Here is a 15288-nt window from a genome sequence, read left to right on the forward strand (position 1 = left end):
AAGGAAAGGCACGGGGAGGGATTCTGCAGCACCCAGGGCCTGCAGGCGTCCAGGGTCCCCTCCCAGGGGCATCGCATGGCTTGGGCCCAGTTCTGTTAGCAGTGGCAGGTGGCACCGTGTGTGAAGGGCTGTCAGCCAGTGACGCTTCTCAGAGCCTTGGTGTCAGGGAGGTTGTTCAGGTTGGCCCCACCAACCTGTGGGGCCTCGGGGACCGCTATCAGTTACTGGGACTCCAGCCCCCAGCGCGGAGGCAGCACTCCCCTCAGTCACACTGTTGGCACAGACTTGCGGATCAGACTGGTAAACGTGGTCCCAGGCCTCGCGCATGCGGAAACGCTCCCCTCAGCCAGCAAGGGCCAGGGCTCAGGGCCCAGTTCGAGGGAGCTGGCCGGTGGCCGGTGCTGAAGGGACCAGCCTCTTCTGGGAATTCACAGGGTTCAAGCAAACCGGGCCTGCTGGGTTGGTGTTTCGCTGCCCAGGTGTATTACTGTGTTGTTGGTTGTTTATATTCTGTGCTGAGAACAAGGAGACTAAAAGCCTTGAAAGGGACCAAAACAGAGAAGCAAGAGCACACAGCACCTGGCACATTCAGAACTCTCCGTACTTACAGAGATTAACACAGCAAAGGGCTCCAGACGCCCTCGGCACCGGTCCAGGGTGGGCTCACCAGGGGCAGGGGCAGCCTGCTGCGTGCTGACCACTGCCCATGAGCTGGGACCGGAGTTTGCAGTTTAAAGTTGTTTTTATAAAAAAATCTGAAGAACCATATGTTTGACACATGAAAACTGCCTAAAGTTTAAATGACGATATTCATAAATAAAGTTAGCTGCATTTAACGCTGCCTCAGCAGAGCTGAATTTGTGCAATAGACAGATAACCTGCAAAGACTAAAATGTCACCGTCTGGCCCTTTAAGAACAAGTTGGCCAACACCTGCACTGCTGCTTTGGGCTTCTCCGTGGTGGTCCTCGCTTCCTCTGTCCTGTCCCTGACGCGGGTGGCAGGGTGGCAGAGGATTATTTGTGGACACCGTGTGAGAGTAACTGACACTTTTGTAGATACTGAAATATTTGCGTCCTGTGCTTCTATGCAAATTTCAGTATTTTATAATTTAAAACTATGTTTAAGTCAGTGGTTTTTATAAGGAATGATTTTTTCAAACCCAGTTCCTAAGAAGCCAGAATCTACCGACGATGAAGAAAAAATCGGCAACGAAGAGAGTGATTTAGAAGAAGCTTGCATTCTGCCTCACAGTCCCATAAATGTGGACAAAAGACCCATTGCAATTAAGTCACCCAAGGTGAGGAGTTGCTGGGATTCTGAGGCGGGCTGTGGAGAAACAGCACACAGCAAAGGGATCCCTTGGGCCCCTCTCTCTGTCCTTCAGCGCCCGCTGGCCTGGGGGTGCCGCACAGGCCTATTGCAGGTTGGGTAACTGCGCCCCACTCAGCAAGGCTGCCTGGTGGTGCCCAGCCAGAGCCGCCCCGGAGGAGAGTCCCTTTCACTGTTCGCGGTGCATTGCTGCATTACTCGCTCACCACCGGTTCATTCATTCTTCATGGCTGTTTCCTTTGCTTCAGGAACTGGCCAGGTCCCCGACAGTGTTAACAGGCGTGATCCTTTACCTTTGTATGTATGCCAAGGCAGCCCTTCCCATGCACACGAGCAAGGAGATGTAAACCTCATTTATGGGCATACTTATGACCTCCTTATTTTTACTCTACGTTAGTTCCTAAGTGTAAAATATTTTTCCAACTTAAACCCATGGGCATGTACATTGTAGTATTTGAGTAACTGTTCCGGGAGCGCGTGATGTCAGTAGGGCAGACTCGCGGTGACGTGGTGTTCCTTTCTCAGGATAAGTGGCAGCCGCTGCTGAGCACGGTGACCGGCGTTCACAGGTACAAGTGGCTGAAGCAGAGCGTCCAGGGTCTCTACCCGCAGTCCGCGCTGCTCGGGACCATTGCCGAGTTCGCCCTGAAAGAAGAGCCGGTGGATGTGGAAAAAATGAGGAAGTGCCTCCTGAAACAGGTAGAGGTTCTTGCTGAGAGTGCTCTTCGCGGCTTTGTGCGCAGTGCCCGTGACCCTGACCTGCGCGTGTTGATGTTTCGCAGCTGGAGAGAGCAGAGGTTCGCCTGGAAGGGATAGACACCATCTTAAAGCTGGCGGCCAAAACCTTCCTGCTGCCGTCTGTGCAGTATGCCATGTTCTGCGGGTGGCAGCGGCTTATCCCTGAGGGGATCGACATCGGGTAAAGCTTCTTAACGTTTTAAATGTTCTGTTACTGTTTTTGTATTCTTTTTTATTTATTCAATGTATCAGGGGGCCATCGGTTCATAAAATCATGTAGATTTCGCCCCGACCAGTTGGTTGGACGTTGTCCCGAAAAGTGAAAGGTCACTGGTTTGATTCCGGGGCAGGGCCCATGCCAGCTGGGGTTGTGGGCCCAGTCCCCGGTCAGGGCGTGTGCGACAGGCAGCCACTCAATGTATCTCTCACACGTTGATTGTTTTGCTCTCCCTCTCTTTCTCCCTCCTTTCCCTTTTCTCTAAGAATGAATAAAACTTTAAAAAATGACATAGGTTTCAGGTGTCCAATTCTATAATGTATCATCTGTATACTGTATTGTGCGTTCACTACCCCAAGTTAAATCTCTTTCCACTAACACTTCCCCCCCCATTTACCTTTTCCTACCTCCCCCCACCCCCTCCTTCCCTCTGGTCATCGCCAGGCTGTTCTCTGTGTCTGTGAGGTTTGTTCTCTGCTTAATCCCTTTTGCTTTTTCACCCAGCCCCCAACCCCTGGCCGCTGACAGCTGTCAGTCTGTCCTCTGCATCTATGAGTCAGCTTCTACTTTGTTAGTTTCTTTTGTTCATTAGATTTCTTAATTAAGGAAAGCAGTGGCAACAATGCATCCTTCTTCTGAGGTTGAAAGTTTGGCAGTAGCGTGCGTGACGTTCTCTGTCTTTGTTTGAAAGGGAGCCCCTTACGGATTGTCTAAAGGATGTTGATTTGATCCCACCTTTTAACCGGATGCTGCTGGAGGTGACGTTTGGCAAGCTGTACACTTGGGCCGTGCAGAACATTCGGAACATTTTGATGGATGCCCACGCCAAATTTAAAGAGCTCGGTGAGTTTTACGAAAATCGCGTGGTTAACAGGCTGTGTTAAAACTGCTGTTGAAGTTACGTCAGCGATGACAGTAGTGTTATTTTCTAGTCTGGCTCTTTGTTATGTGTTGTGGGAACTTGCAAATGCCCATTTTAGCTCTTGGAAAAAGACTTTAATAACTTCGTCCATGAGAATGGTCATCGAAGCTGCTTTAAGCTTTCTCAGATTCTCAACAACACGTTCAAAATTTGGCAGATGACACAATCTTGCAGTATCCTAATATAAAACTCTGCCGTCTTAGCCTTTTACGTGTATCACTCACTACCGGACACCTTAAAACGTGTATCCTGTATTAGTGCTTGCTCGCTCGGATGGTAAGTTGAACATCTGCAGACACAGGCTAGCACTGCTTCTGTGGAAGAGACGTGGACTCTGAAATGCGCAGTGCCAGGCGTCAGCCACACAGGGGGGCGGGGGGAGCGGCGGTGACTTTGTAGACAGATGACACAGCCGCGTGCGGTGTGCCGGTGGCAGGGTGATCACAGAGCGACAAGGGGCTCCCCGACGTCCATGCTCTGTGGAACCCCCTGCGAAACAGATGCAGTTTCAAAAACTCGCTCATGCCTTCCGCACCCAGTCTGTTCCATTCCAGTGTCCACGCACAAGACATTTAGGTGGTGCCAATGCTTTTTAGGGATCCAGCCCGTGCCCCTGCAGACCATCACCAACGAGAACCCCGCAGGACCGAGCCTGGGCACCACCCCACAGGCCCGCTTCCTCCTGGTGATGCTCAGCATGCTGACCCTGCAGCACGGCGCGCACAACCTCAACCTGCTGCTCAACTCCGGCACGCTCGCCCTGGCGCAGACCGCGCTGCGGCTCATCGGTGGGTGCCCCGTGCATTTCCGCGGTGGAAATGTTGCGGTTTTGCCGAGCTCCGTCTCTGTCATTTACTTTACTGGGGCAAGATACAAATAACATAAAACTGAGCATGGTAACCACTTTAAGTTTATATAATTCAGGGGCAGTAAGTGCACCCACAAGGTTGTACGAGCTTTCCCACGACCTGGTTCTGGCTCTTTCCATCACCCCACATGCAAACTCGCTCGCATTTAGCGGCGACTCCTGGTTTCCCACTCCTTCGGCTGTTGGCAGCAACAGAGCGGCTTTGCCTGGTTTGGACGTTTCACGTGACTGAAACTGTACAGTTTCAGCCTTTTGTTTATGGCGTATTTCGTTTAGCATGTGTCAGACTATAGGCTAAAAAGAACGTCATTGAATGAATACATTACATTTCATTTATCCATTTGTCCATCTATAGGCATTTGGCTAGTTTCTGTCTTTAGTCACTGTGAGCAGCGCTGCTGGGAACATTTGTCTCGGGTCTTTTGTGGACACCCCAGAATGGGGCTGCAGGGGCATGTGGAAACCCTGTGTTTAACTGCTGAGGTCCCCTAGACTCCCACGGCACCACACGGGTTCAGGTCCCCACCAGCCATCAACAGGATGCCAATTCCCCTGCATCCTTGTCAACACTTGTTAGTCTCGGATTCAGGATTGAGGCCACCACAGTGGGCGTGAACTGGTTTCTCTTTGTGGTTGGATTTACATTTCACTAGTGAGAAATGTCGCCGAGCCTCTTCACCCGTGCCTGCTGGCCGTTATGTGTATTTGTTGGAGAAATAAATGTCTGTTCAAAGCCTTTTCCCATTTTTAGATTCCGTGGTTTGTCTCTGTATTGTTGACTTGTAGGAGTCCTTTAAATATTCTGGATATTATTACACTGTTAGCAGTTACATGATTTGGAAATATTTTCTCCCACTTGGTGGGGGTGTGTTTTCCTTGGTGCACCGAAGTTTTAAATTTTGATGAAATCCAAAAATTTATGTCTTTTGTTGGTTGTTCCTGTGTTTGACGTCATGTCCGAGAAACCATTGCCGAATTCACAATCATGGGGATTATCCACTGTCTTTTCTTTCTTAAGCTTAATATTTTTAGTTGTTATATTTAAGTCTTTGGTCCATTTTTTGGTAATTTTTGAAAACATGGTATGAGGCAAGGGTTCACTTTATTTCTTTGGGTTATCCAGATTTCTGGGTACCATTTGTAGAAAAAATTCTTTTGTAAGGTCTTGGTACCCTAATCAAAAATGGTTTCACCATGGGTATATAGGTTTCTTCCTAGACTTCTGTTCTTCTTGGTCTGTGTGTCATTATACTAATACCACATTGTTTTGAATGATAGCCTTGCGGTAAGTTTCAAAATTGACACATAAGCCCTCTAACTTTATTTAAAAAACAAAAAATTTTATTTATTTATTTTTAGAGAGAAGGGAATGGAGGGAGAAAGAGTGGGAGAGAAACATCAGTGTGTGGTTGCCTCTCGTGCGCCCCCTACTGGAAACCCAGACATGTGCCGTGACTGGGAATTGAACCAGCGACCTTTTGGTTCACAGGCCACCACTCCATCCACTAAGCCACACCAGCCAGGGCCATTGTTTTATCTCAAGATTATTTTGGGTATTTGGGTCCCTTGCATATTCATATGAGTTTCAGAGCTGGCTTTCCCCACATCTGCAAAATAAACCATTGGTGTTTTACAGGGATTCTGCTGAATCTGTAGATTGTGCTGGCGAGTGTTGCCCTCTGATGAGATGAAGCCTTTCATTCCTTGAACTTGGGATGGCTTGGTATTTATGTAGGTCTTCTTACAGAAGGTCTTCTTAGGTCGTCTTTGAATAGCATTTTGTAGTTTTGTTGTTATTGGGGTGATACTGGCCTCATAGAGTGAATTGGAAAGTATTGCCAGAACACAGCTGGGAAGTGTTTTATTTTGGGGGAGACTTTAGATAGTTGGCATTAATTCTTTAACTGTTTGGTAGAATTCAGAAGTTAAGCCACGTGGTCGTGGGTTTTTCTTGGTTGGGAGGTCTTTGCATTACTGATGCAATCTCTTTACTTGTTATGTAGGTCTATGAACATTTTCTGTTTCCTCTTGAGTCAGTTCACGTAATTTGTGTTTTTAGGAATTTATCCATTTTATCTAGGTGTGCAGATTTGCCGGCATACAATTGCTCACAGCGCTGTCTTACAGTCCTTTTTATTTCTAAAGAATCAGCGCTGTTGCCACCTCCATTTCTGCTTTTAGTTATTGGATCCTCCCTTTTTTCTGAATGCGCCTAAAAGACTGTCAGTTTTGTTGATATTTTTCAAAAACTCCATCTTTTGATTTTACTGAATCTTTATTATGTCCTTCTTTTTGGTAACTTCCAGTTTACTTTGTTCTTACCTTCTAGTTCATCCAGGTGTAGAGTTAAGTTACGGATTTGAGATTGTTCTTCATTTAAAAAAAAAATTAATGTATTTATTTTTAGGGACAGGGGAAGGGCAGGAGAAGGAGAGGGAAAGAAACATCTGTGTGAGAGAGAACCATCATTGGTTGCCTCTCGAACGCCCCCTACTGGGGACGTGGCCTGCAACCCAGGCATGTGCCCTGACTGGGAATCAAACCGGCGACCCTTTGGTTTGCAGGCTGGCACTTGATCCACTGAACCACACCAGCCAGGGTGAAATTGCCCCTCTTTTTATGTTGTCTCCCTTTTTCCCAGTGCTCTAGAGTTTAAAGTCCAGCCTCCTGGCTGGCTGCCAAAAGCCAGGGGGCCATGTCCCAGGAATTCATGCCTGTATGTGCCGCTTCCCCTGACCAGGTGGTTTCTGTTTCATATACTTTATAGTCATTTTATGTGTAATACATCCAGGCACAATAGCCACAAAATAGTAAGCCACTTACGAAAAGATCCCCTTTTTTCTAACTACAAATGCAGTGCATTCCCAGCCCCCACAGTGCATCTGGCATCTCCAGGGTTAATGTGACAGCAGGCGAGGCGGCATCTTGGCGAGAATGTAGTGCCTTGTCTCCTCCCTCTCTGAGGAGAGGAACAGAAGCTTTACATTTTTGGCCTACCCAAACCACCTTCAGGAATGATGTTTGGGTACCTTTCTGCCCCTGCTGGAGGAGAGAATAAGGATGAAGGAGTTTCAGGCCCATGTGCCTCCCTCACTTCAGCCAGCAAGGCCACAAGCGGCCCGGGCATCCAGCAAGCGACTCCTAGGGTTGGACTTACTGTTCTCAGCCCTGATAAGCGTTGCTTCCCACTGACCCTCAGCTCCCGTTGTATACTGAGGATGATCCCATACCCCCAGAGACCAGCATATCCTCCTGCCCCCCTCCGCCTTGCTTCATCCTTTTAACAGTGAGGGTGGTTCTTTCCAGAGGGTTCCACCACTGCCATCCCTCTGTCAGGGTCCCCGAGACCATCCTCAGGTTCGATGACAGACTAGGAGACCTCCCAGGACCCCGTGTACAGTCACACTCAGAACCACAATTCATTCAGCAAGAGGACACGGGGCAAGCTCATCCAAGGGAACGGGCGTGGGGCAGGGTCTGGGGGACACCAGACACCAGCCTGTCCCAGTGGGGCCCCACAGGACGTGCGAGCTGGGACAGCATGCGGGAGGTGCTGGCTGCCCGGGAAGCTCTGCGGGGCCCAGCATCTAGGGCCTCCATGGGGCTACTCCCCTGGGCGCCTCTGCCTGGATGGACCCCGGCTCCAGACTCCAGGGGGTGGCAGGTCTTGGCCGAGACCATGTTGTTAGTGCCCACAGGTCAGCACAGTGAGGCCTCCTGTCACTCAGGGAGCGGGGTGGGGGGCGCCCCCCCGAAGTCCAGGCTCCCAGAGGCTGGCCAAGGGCCCACCGAGCACCCAGAACTTTCCGTGGAGAGCAGTCTCGGACCAGCTGTGTGCGCTCTTCTCCACGCAGCACCGTAATTAAAGTGTAATTTCTCATTGTTAGACATTTAGGTGGTTATCTTTTGTCTCTTCTAATAAAAACGCGATGAGCATTTTTTCAGCTTACTGACTCTGCTTTTATATCTTTTATATCTTCTGAGACACTGATAAAAAATAGACTCTACGCTATAGGTGCTTTAAAATCATTATTTTCTTCAGTGCTTATTCATTTCAAAACCGTGTGGAGACAAGGAAATTGTGAGCCCTTACGGCTGCTGTTTTCGATGTGCTCACAGGCCCCAGTTGTGACAATGTTGAAGAAGATATGAGCGCATCTGCCCGAGGCGCTTCGGCCACCGTCCTGGAAGAGACTAGGAAGGAGACGACGCCAGCACAGCTCCCGGTCTCGGGGCCGGAGCTGGCCGCCATGATGAAGATTGGCACCCGTGTCATGCGGGGCGTGGACTGGAAGTGGGGCGATCAGGTACTCAGGGCTGACTCGGACGCAGCAGCTGCTGCACGTCCTCAGCTGCTCTCTCAGTGGGTGGAGCTTGGAGCAAATACCCCCGTGCACTGAGGATGTGTGCAGTTGCCAGGTGACCCGGTGGTTGCTTCCTGCTGACAGGTGCATAGAGTCGAAACAAGGAGAGAGTAACAGCGTCCTGCGTTGGGGCGCCTGCGCAGTTCAGGCCTGTGGGGCGTGGTGGCTGTTTTGGGGAAACTTCCTGGCGGGGGCTCAGATTGAGGTGCAGCCAGAACAAGGGTGGGAGGGAGCAGGTGAGTGGGCCCCTCGTCTGGGTTGGCGAGTCCTGAGCGCTCTTGGATGGCCCCTCGGTGCTGCCTTTGTGCCCTGGGCGAGTACCCTCTCCGTGCCCCGGCCCAGCAGTCTCAGGCAGCGGCCGCGGTTCCGTTTCTCGCTGTAGCACATGGCGCCCAGTGTTGGTGAGGTCTCCCAGGTAGAGGGCTGGGGGCCAGTCGCTGTGTCATAACCATTGTCACGGCCAAGGACAGTGCTCTCCTTCCTACGCTGTGGGAGCATCTGTGTCACAGCCAGGCTTTCTCAGCCCTGCCTGAAAGTGGGGCCTGTCCCACTCACGTCAGAAATCCATGTGTCCTGGAATAGCTGGGTAGCGCCCGCCAGAAACAGCTTTCACTCAGAAATGAGAGACAGGGGCAGGGGGAACTGAACAGGTGCTCATTCCAGATTTGCAGGCTGCGAAGCCCCGTGAGGGACTGAGGGGGCCGAGGAGCAGGGTGCCCGGACGGCTGGGCAGCCTGGTCCCTGCAGGGCCCCAGCAAGGGAGCGATCTGAGACGACAGTCTCCCCCGCACCCCTCTGGAGTGTGAGGCAGGTGTCTGGTGCTTGGTGCACGGTGTGTGTTGCGGCGTGTTTGGGGGAGTGGTGTGCATACACGGGGTCTGTGCGCAGTGACATGGCTGCTCTCCCAGGCCCTCTCTGCAGGACAGGACAGACGCGCACCCTTGTAGCTGATCTTTGTTTTGGCGTCTGCAGGATGGCCCTCCCCCTGGCCTGGGCCGTGTGATCGGTGAGCTGGGGGAGGACGGCTGGATCAGGGTCCAGTGGGACACGGGCAGCACCAACTCCTACAGGATGGGGAAGGAGGGCAAGTACGACCTCAAGCTGGCGGAGCTGCCGGCCTCTGTGCAGGCCTCGGCAGAGGACTCGGACACGGAGGATGACTCAGGTGGGTGCCTGGGGGCTGTGGGGTCCAGTGCAGCCCAGCCTGGCATGCCACGTCACATGGGATGGCTGGCCAGCCTGTTCATCTGGGCGAGGCACACAGGAAAAAGCTGCAGACGGTGCTCCGTGGCTTTGGGCTTGCCCCCAGAGTCCAGGTCAAGTAAGCCCCAGGTGGCTGTGACACAGGGGCACAGCTGCCTCTGGGCACTGGCGACTGTGCTGGACAGGCCTCTCATGCTCCCTCAGAGAGAGAGTGTGCAGTGGGGGAGGTGGGGCCTGGTGGGAGGTGGGGCCTGTGGGGAGGCGGGGCCTGGCCCTGCTTGGAGCCCAGTCAGAACCTGGGCTGGGTCTGTCTCTTCCTCTCACCTGCCCTCCAAGGTCCTTCACTCAGAATGCTGTTCCTTAGTACTAATGGCCTTGAGACACGCAGAGGTGAGAATTTGGAGTGACCCAGAAAGTTAAGTCCTATGTAAAGGAAGTCCATGGTGTTCAGAGTAGTGCTTCATGGCATTTTTCTAGATGTGCCCAAAAGACACTGGGATGTGTGAGTGAAGCGTCCCATGGCTGGTCTTGGTGGGAAGGTCCAGGCAGCCGGCCCTGATTTGCAGGGCTCAGGAGCCGGCTGTATGAGCAGTGTGGTCAGGCTTCCGAAGCCACTTCCCCGGTTAGGAGTAGGAGCAGGAAGCTAAGAGGCTGAGCGCAGCAGAGCAGAGGCGGCGCGGTGGTGGGAAAGGCTGGTCTCTGCGCGTGTACCTGTGGGTGCCGTGGCCCTCGGGTGTAAATAGGCAACGCCTCCCCTGTGGGCTCTCAGCAGTGGCGCCTGAGAAGCCGTGTGGGCCTGCCTCACGGGTCAGCACGGGTTTGCTGACACTGCATCTGCCTGCCGTGTCCAGGCCGGGTGCCCATCCTCCTCCCAGCTCTCTGTCCCGGGCTTCATTCAGGGAAGTGGGAGCCTGCGTAGGCTTGGCTAAGTGACAGAAAGGGGGCCTGGCTGCCACATGCCCCCTTGTCTGAAAGTCAGGGGCCTGGGCTGGCGAGCCTGTGATCCCCGTCCTTGGAGACTTTGTCTTTGTCTGGGGATGGCCAGCTCGTCAGCAGCCAGCCTGTGACCTTTGCTAGGTCGTCTCCCTCAGGGAGGGGGGTCCTTGGAATCATCTCAGTGCTTCCGAGCTGTGTGCTGCAATTGTTTCCAAAAATTTAATTTAAGGAGCTTGCTTTCTTGGAGGACGGTGAACACAGAGATGGTTAAGCTGGGCCTTCAGTGTGCCCGGCATTGCCCCTATTCTCGTAAAGGGCCGCCTCCCTGTCCACAGTGAAAAAAGAACAATGTGATAGTAAGCGCCTTAAATTACACCCAGAGACGCCTTCCAGTTCTACTTGGAAGTAGAGGTTCTGTTTTTTTTTTTTTCAGAAGCTGAGCAAGCTGACGGGAACATGCACCCCACGGCCATGCTGCTGACCAGCACCGTGAACTTGCTGCAGACTCTGTGTCTCTCCGCGGGCGTCCACGCCGACGTCATGCAGAGCGAAGCCACCAAGACTCTGTGTGGGCTGCTGCGGACGCTGGTGGAGAGCGGGACAGCAGACAAGACCTGTACGCGGTGGGGTCTGTGGGTTTCACTAAGCCAGGGCCGGGTGGCGGTTGTGTTGTGTGTGTGTGTGCGTGCTTGTGTGCATGAGCGTGCTAGGGCAGCTGTTACAGTCACCACAAACTTGGTAGCTGATTCAGTCTGCTCGGGCTGCCACGTTAAAGCACCGCAGAGCAGGGGCTGGCGCAGCGCAACGGCATTGTCCTCTGTCCTGGGGGCGGGAAGTCTGAGATCCAGTGTCAGCCAGCAGGGCCTGTTCCCTCCAGGGCCTCCAGGGCCTCTGTCCCAGGCCCCCTCCTCTCTGCGGTGGTTTGCTGACCCTCTCGGATGTCCCCCCCTGGGTACAGGTCTGCCCTCATCCTTGCGGGGCATTCTCCCCGGGGAGCGTCTGTCTCCACACTGCCCTTTTCGTAAGGACACGAGGTCCCTTCAGTTAGGGTCCTGTGCTCTGTGTGACCTCATATAACTTAATGGGTCACAGTTTCTGTGGCTATTTCCGAGTGAGGCCACATTCGGAGGGACATGGACGCCTCCCTTGTGTCTCTGTGCACCCTCTTCTGTCCCTTAGAAGGACTTTCGCTACATTTAGGGTCACCCTCGTCAGGACCTTCATTACAGCTGCATGGACTTTGTTTCCAAATAAGGTCACATGCTGATGTCCTGGATGAATACGGATTCGGGGGTGGGGGGGGGGGAGGGCGGGGGGCCCAGTTCAGCCCCCTGCAGTGTTCGAGTGTGTGTGAGCGTGAGTGTGTGGGGGCTTGGGGAGAATCAGTTACGAAGTGGGGTGTGAGTGTGTGTGTACAGGCATGTGTTTGAGTGCATGCGTGAGTGCCTAAAATATATTATATTATTAAGGGTATGAATAGATATAATAATATAATATATATAGATGTTTATAATTGAGAGAGATATTATTATTAAGTGTGTTTTTGTTTGTGGGTGGGGGGGGGGGGGGGGGGTTTTGAGTGTTTATGAGTGTGTGTGGTTGTGGGGTGTGAGTGGACCTGTAAAGGTTGTTGTGTATGTGGGCGTGAGTGCACAAGAATGGGTGGGTGTGGCAGTGCAGGAGTGAGCCCATGGCCTGTAAGGCAGCTGAGCAGGAGGGCGGGGCCCTGGGGGCGTGGCCTTGGGGCAGGGCCCCTGAGGGGAGAGGTTGGCCCAGACTCGGGGTGGGTGGAGTCAGCCAGTAGGGCCTCATCGGAGTTCCTTGGGATCAAGCTCTTCTGTTAACACAGACTTGTTATGTTTGGGTTGGTCATTCAGGGTGCAGGTTAAATACAAACAGCATTATGGGGGATATTTAAAACTGAACATTCAAACAAATGTAACAGGCGCACTCCCACAAATCATGCTATTGAATTGGGAATCATTTTCCTACGACCCGGAAACCGTAGATACAGTTCTTAACCACCGTGAGTCATTACTCGTCACCTAAAGGTTTTAGAAATGCTGTACGATGTTCCTTGAAATAACCCGGAAGTCTTCCCCCCGCTTTTCTGTCTCATTTTGAATGCATGAAATTGCCATACATTTGCCAGGCAGCCTATTAATTGAAAGGAGCAGCAGATGAATTGTACGTTCAGGTCGGGCGGGGCGTCTCTCAAGAGCCCTTGTCAGCAGACTCTGTCGCCCGCAGCTTCCCCGAGCAGGCTGGTGAGCCGGGAGCAGCACCGCGGCTGGTGCTCCCTGGGCTTCGTGCGCAGCATTGCGCTCACTCCGCACATGTGCGCTGCACTCAGCTCCCCGCCGTGGATCACCCTGCTCATGCGGGTCGTCGAGGGACATGCGCCCTTCACGGCTGCCTCGCTGCAGCGCCAGGTAACGTGCTGCCCGGCTTGTCCTGCTCGGCGCGACTTCGGGGTTGTGGGGACCGCTGGGAGGAGCAGCATCAAAATGCCGACACTGCCGGTTCTTGAAATCAGGCGGCTGGGTTCAGCTATGAGTGTAGACAAGAACTCGAACCGACAGAAAGCAGATTTTTAAACACTTGAAAATGGAAGAGGGTTTATTAATTGATTCAGAAGCGGGCAGCATCCCATCTCGCAGCTAGGAGGGCACTCTCCAATGTTGGTTTTGCAGAAGCAAGGGGCCTAGGTCCTCGAGGGGCTTTTCTGTGAGGGGTGAAATCTCATCTGCTTCCCAGGGGTTGTAGAGTGATGGTCTTGAGGAAAATCAAACTGAGAGGAAATTTTTTAAAAAATATTTTATTTATTTATTTTTAGACAGAGGGGAAGGGAAGGAGAAAGAAAGGGAGTGAAACATCCAAGTGTGGTTGCCTCTTGCGCCCCCTACTGGGGACCTGGCCTGCAACCCAGGCATGTGCCCTGACTGGGAATCGAACCGGTGACCCTTTGGTTCGCTGGCCTGCATTCAATCCACTGAGCTATACCAGCCAGGGCTATTTTTTAATTAAATAAATACATGCATTGTAAAGTAGCTCTTTTTTTTTAACGGCTGACCATCCATACCATTAATTGACGTGGGTGTGATTGGCTGTTAAATAATGAAATCAGAATTCTCACATGATTAATTCCATTATAGGAACAGAAAAGAAAGAGAAAATAAAATTCTTGTCTCCTCACGTGTCAGATAGTGGCTTTCCTTAACGTCGGCCGTTTTGAATCACCCTGTGCAGATCTTAGCCCTACATCTACTGCAAGCCGTGCTTCCGTCCTGGGACAAGACCGAACGGGCAAAGGACATGAAGGGCCTGGTGGAGAAGCTCTTCGGATTCCTGGGCAGCTTGCTCACCACCTGCTCCTCTGACGTCCCGTTTCTCAGAGGTGGGCCGCTCGCCTCTCTCTCCTCCTGGCCGGTGGGGTGAGCGGGCGCCGCCTAGCTCCCGGTCTGTGCGTTTCCTGCAGAGTCCACCCTGCGGAGGCGGAGGGCCCGGCCTCAGGCCTCGCTGACTGCCACCCACAGCAGCACCCTGGCGGAGGAGGCGGTGGCCCTGCTGCGCACACTGCACTCGCTGGGCCAGTGGAACGGCCTCATCAACAAGTACATCAACTCCCAGCTGCAATCCGTCACCCGCAGTTGTGGGGCCAAGACAGCTGACGGGGTGGGTGCCTGGCGTTTGCGTCTGCTCGCTGGCATCTGCAGAACGTTACTTTAACTTACGGGTTATCTTTTCAAATGCTGCGTGTTTTCTTCAGAGATACGTTTTAAAGTACTTGTTACCGGCAATAAATATTAAAGACACGGGTATAAAAGTGAATCTGGCCCATCTGTAAATGGTAGGATGTGGGCAGCTCCGCGGCTCCCGTCTGTCCTCACCTGCGCTGTCTGTCCTCCTCAGGCCCTGCTGGAGGACTGCCCCCTGGATCCCGAGAGCCCCGAGGTGGGGGGCCTCATGGCTGTCCTGGCTGTCATCGGGGGCATCGATGGCCGCCTGAGACTGGGGGGCCAGGTCACGCACGAGGAATTTGGGGAAGGCACCGTGACGCGCATCACCCCAAAGGGCAGGATCACCGTGCAGTTCTCGGACATGCGGGCGTGCCGCGTCTGCCCGCTGAGCCAGCTGAAGCCGGTAGGTGGCCTGTGCTCGGTTCCCCAGGCAGTCAGGCAGAGGGGTTTAGTACCGGAACTGGGCTCTCACGTCGGTGCCAGGGCTTGTTGTGCTTCACGTCTGCCCTCCGGGGGCTTTCCAACCTCAGGAAAGCTGCCTGCCTTTCTCTCTGGTTTGGGCTGTGCGCTCCAGATGAGTAGGGCCTGGCTCACAGGGTTATTATGAACATTAGTAGTTCACGCCTCGTTTTAGCCTCAAAAGACGGGAGGGGGCCGCAGTAACTTAGCAGGCGCCATGAGCCTGTACGTTATTTTAAAACGGCAATTGAAGTTTATTTTTTGTTGAATAGTTCAACTTTTTAAAAAGCCTAAAAATGTTTCCTTTAAAACAATGTAGAGCCCTGGCTGGTGTGGCTCAGTGGATTGAGTGCCGGCCTGTGAACTAAAGGGTCCCTGGCTCAATTCCCAGTCAGGGCACATGCCTGGGTTGTGGGGCCAGGTCCCCAGCAGGGGGCGCATGACAGGCAACCACACATTGATGTTTCTCTCCCTCTCTTTCTCTTTCCCTTCTTCCTCTCTAAAAAGAAA

The 15288-nt window shown here is 52.8% G+C and overlaps 1 protein-coding gene across 5 annotated transcripts in view; it reads left to right on the plus strand.

Moving 5' to 3' along the window:
* Positions 1 to 15288, plus strand: part of HERC2 (HECT and RLD domain containing E3 ubiquitin protein ligase 2) — a 177790-nt gene that overhangs the window by 85197 nt on the left and 77305 nt on the right. For all 5 annotated transcript variants that reach the window (XM_053913371.2, XM_053913370.1, XM_053913372.1 and 2 more), the window contains 12 exons: positions 1166 to 1299; positions 1857 to 2030; positions 2114 to 2250; positions 2978 to 3129; positions 3805 to 3996; positions 8196 to 8383; positions 9413 to 9605; positions 11013 to 11195; positions 12830 to 13011; positions 13829 to 13976; positions 14058 to 14254; positions 14492 to 14722. In XM_053913371.2, the coding sequence (XP_053769346.1) occupies positions 1166 to 1299; positions 1857 to 2030; positions 2114 to 2250; positions 2978 to 3129; positions 3805 to 3996; positions 8196 to 8383; positions 9413 to 9605; positions 11013 to 11195; positions 12830 to 13011; positions 13829 to 13976; positions 14058 to 14254; positions 14492 to 14722 (2111 nt within the window). The remainder of the gene's footprint in view (positions 1 to 1165; positions 1300 to 1856; positions 2031 to 2113; positions 2251 to 2977; positions 3130 to 3804; positions 3997 to 8195; positions 8384 to 9412; positions 9606 to 11012; positions 11196 to 12829; positions 13012 to 13828; positions 13977 to 14057; positions 14255 to 14491; positions 14723 to 15288) is intronic.

The sequence above is a fragment of the Desmodus rotundus genome, chromosome 10 (assembly GCF_022682495.2).
Source record: "Desmodus rotundus isolate HL8 chromosome 10, HLdesRot8A.1, whole genome shotgun sequence".
Lineage (NCBI taxonomy): Eukaryota > Metazoa > Chordata > Mammalia > Chiroptera > Phyllostomidae > Desmodus > Desmodus rotundus.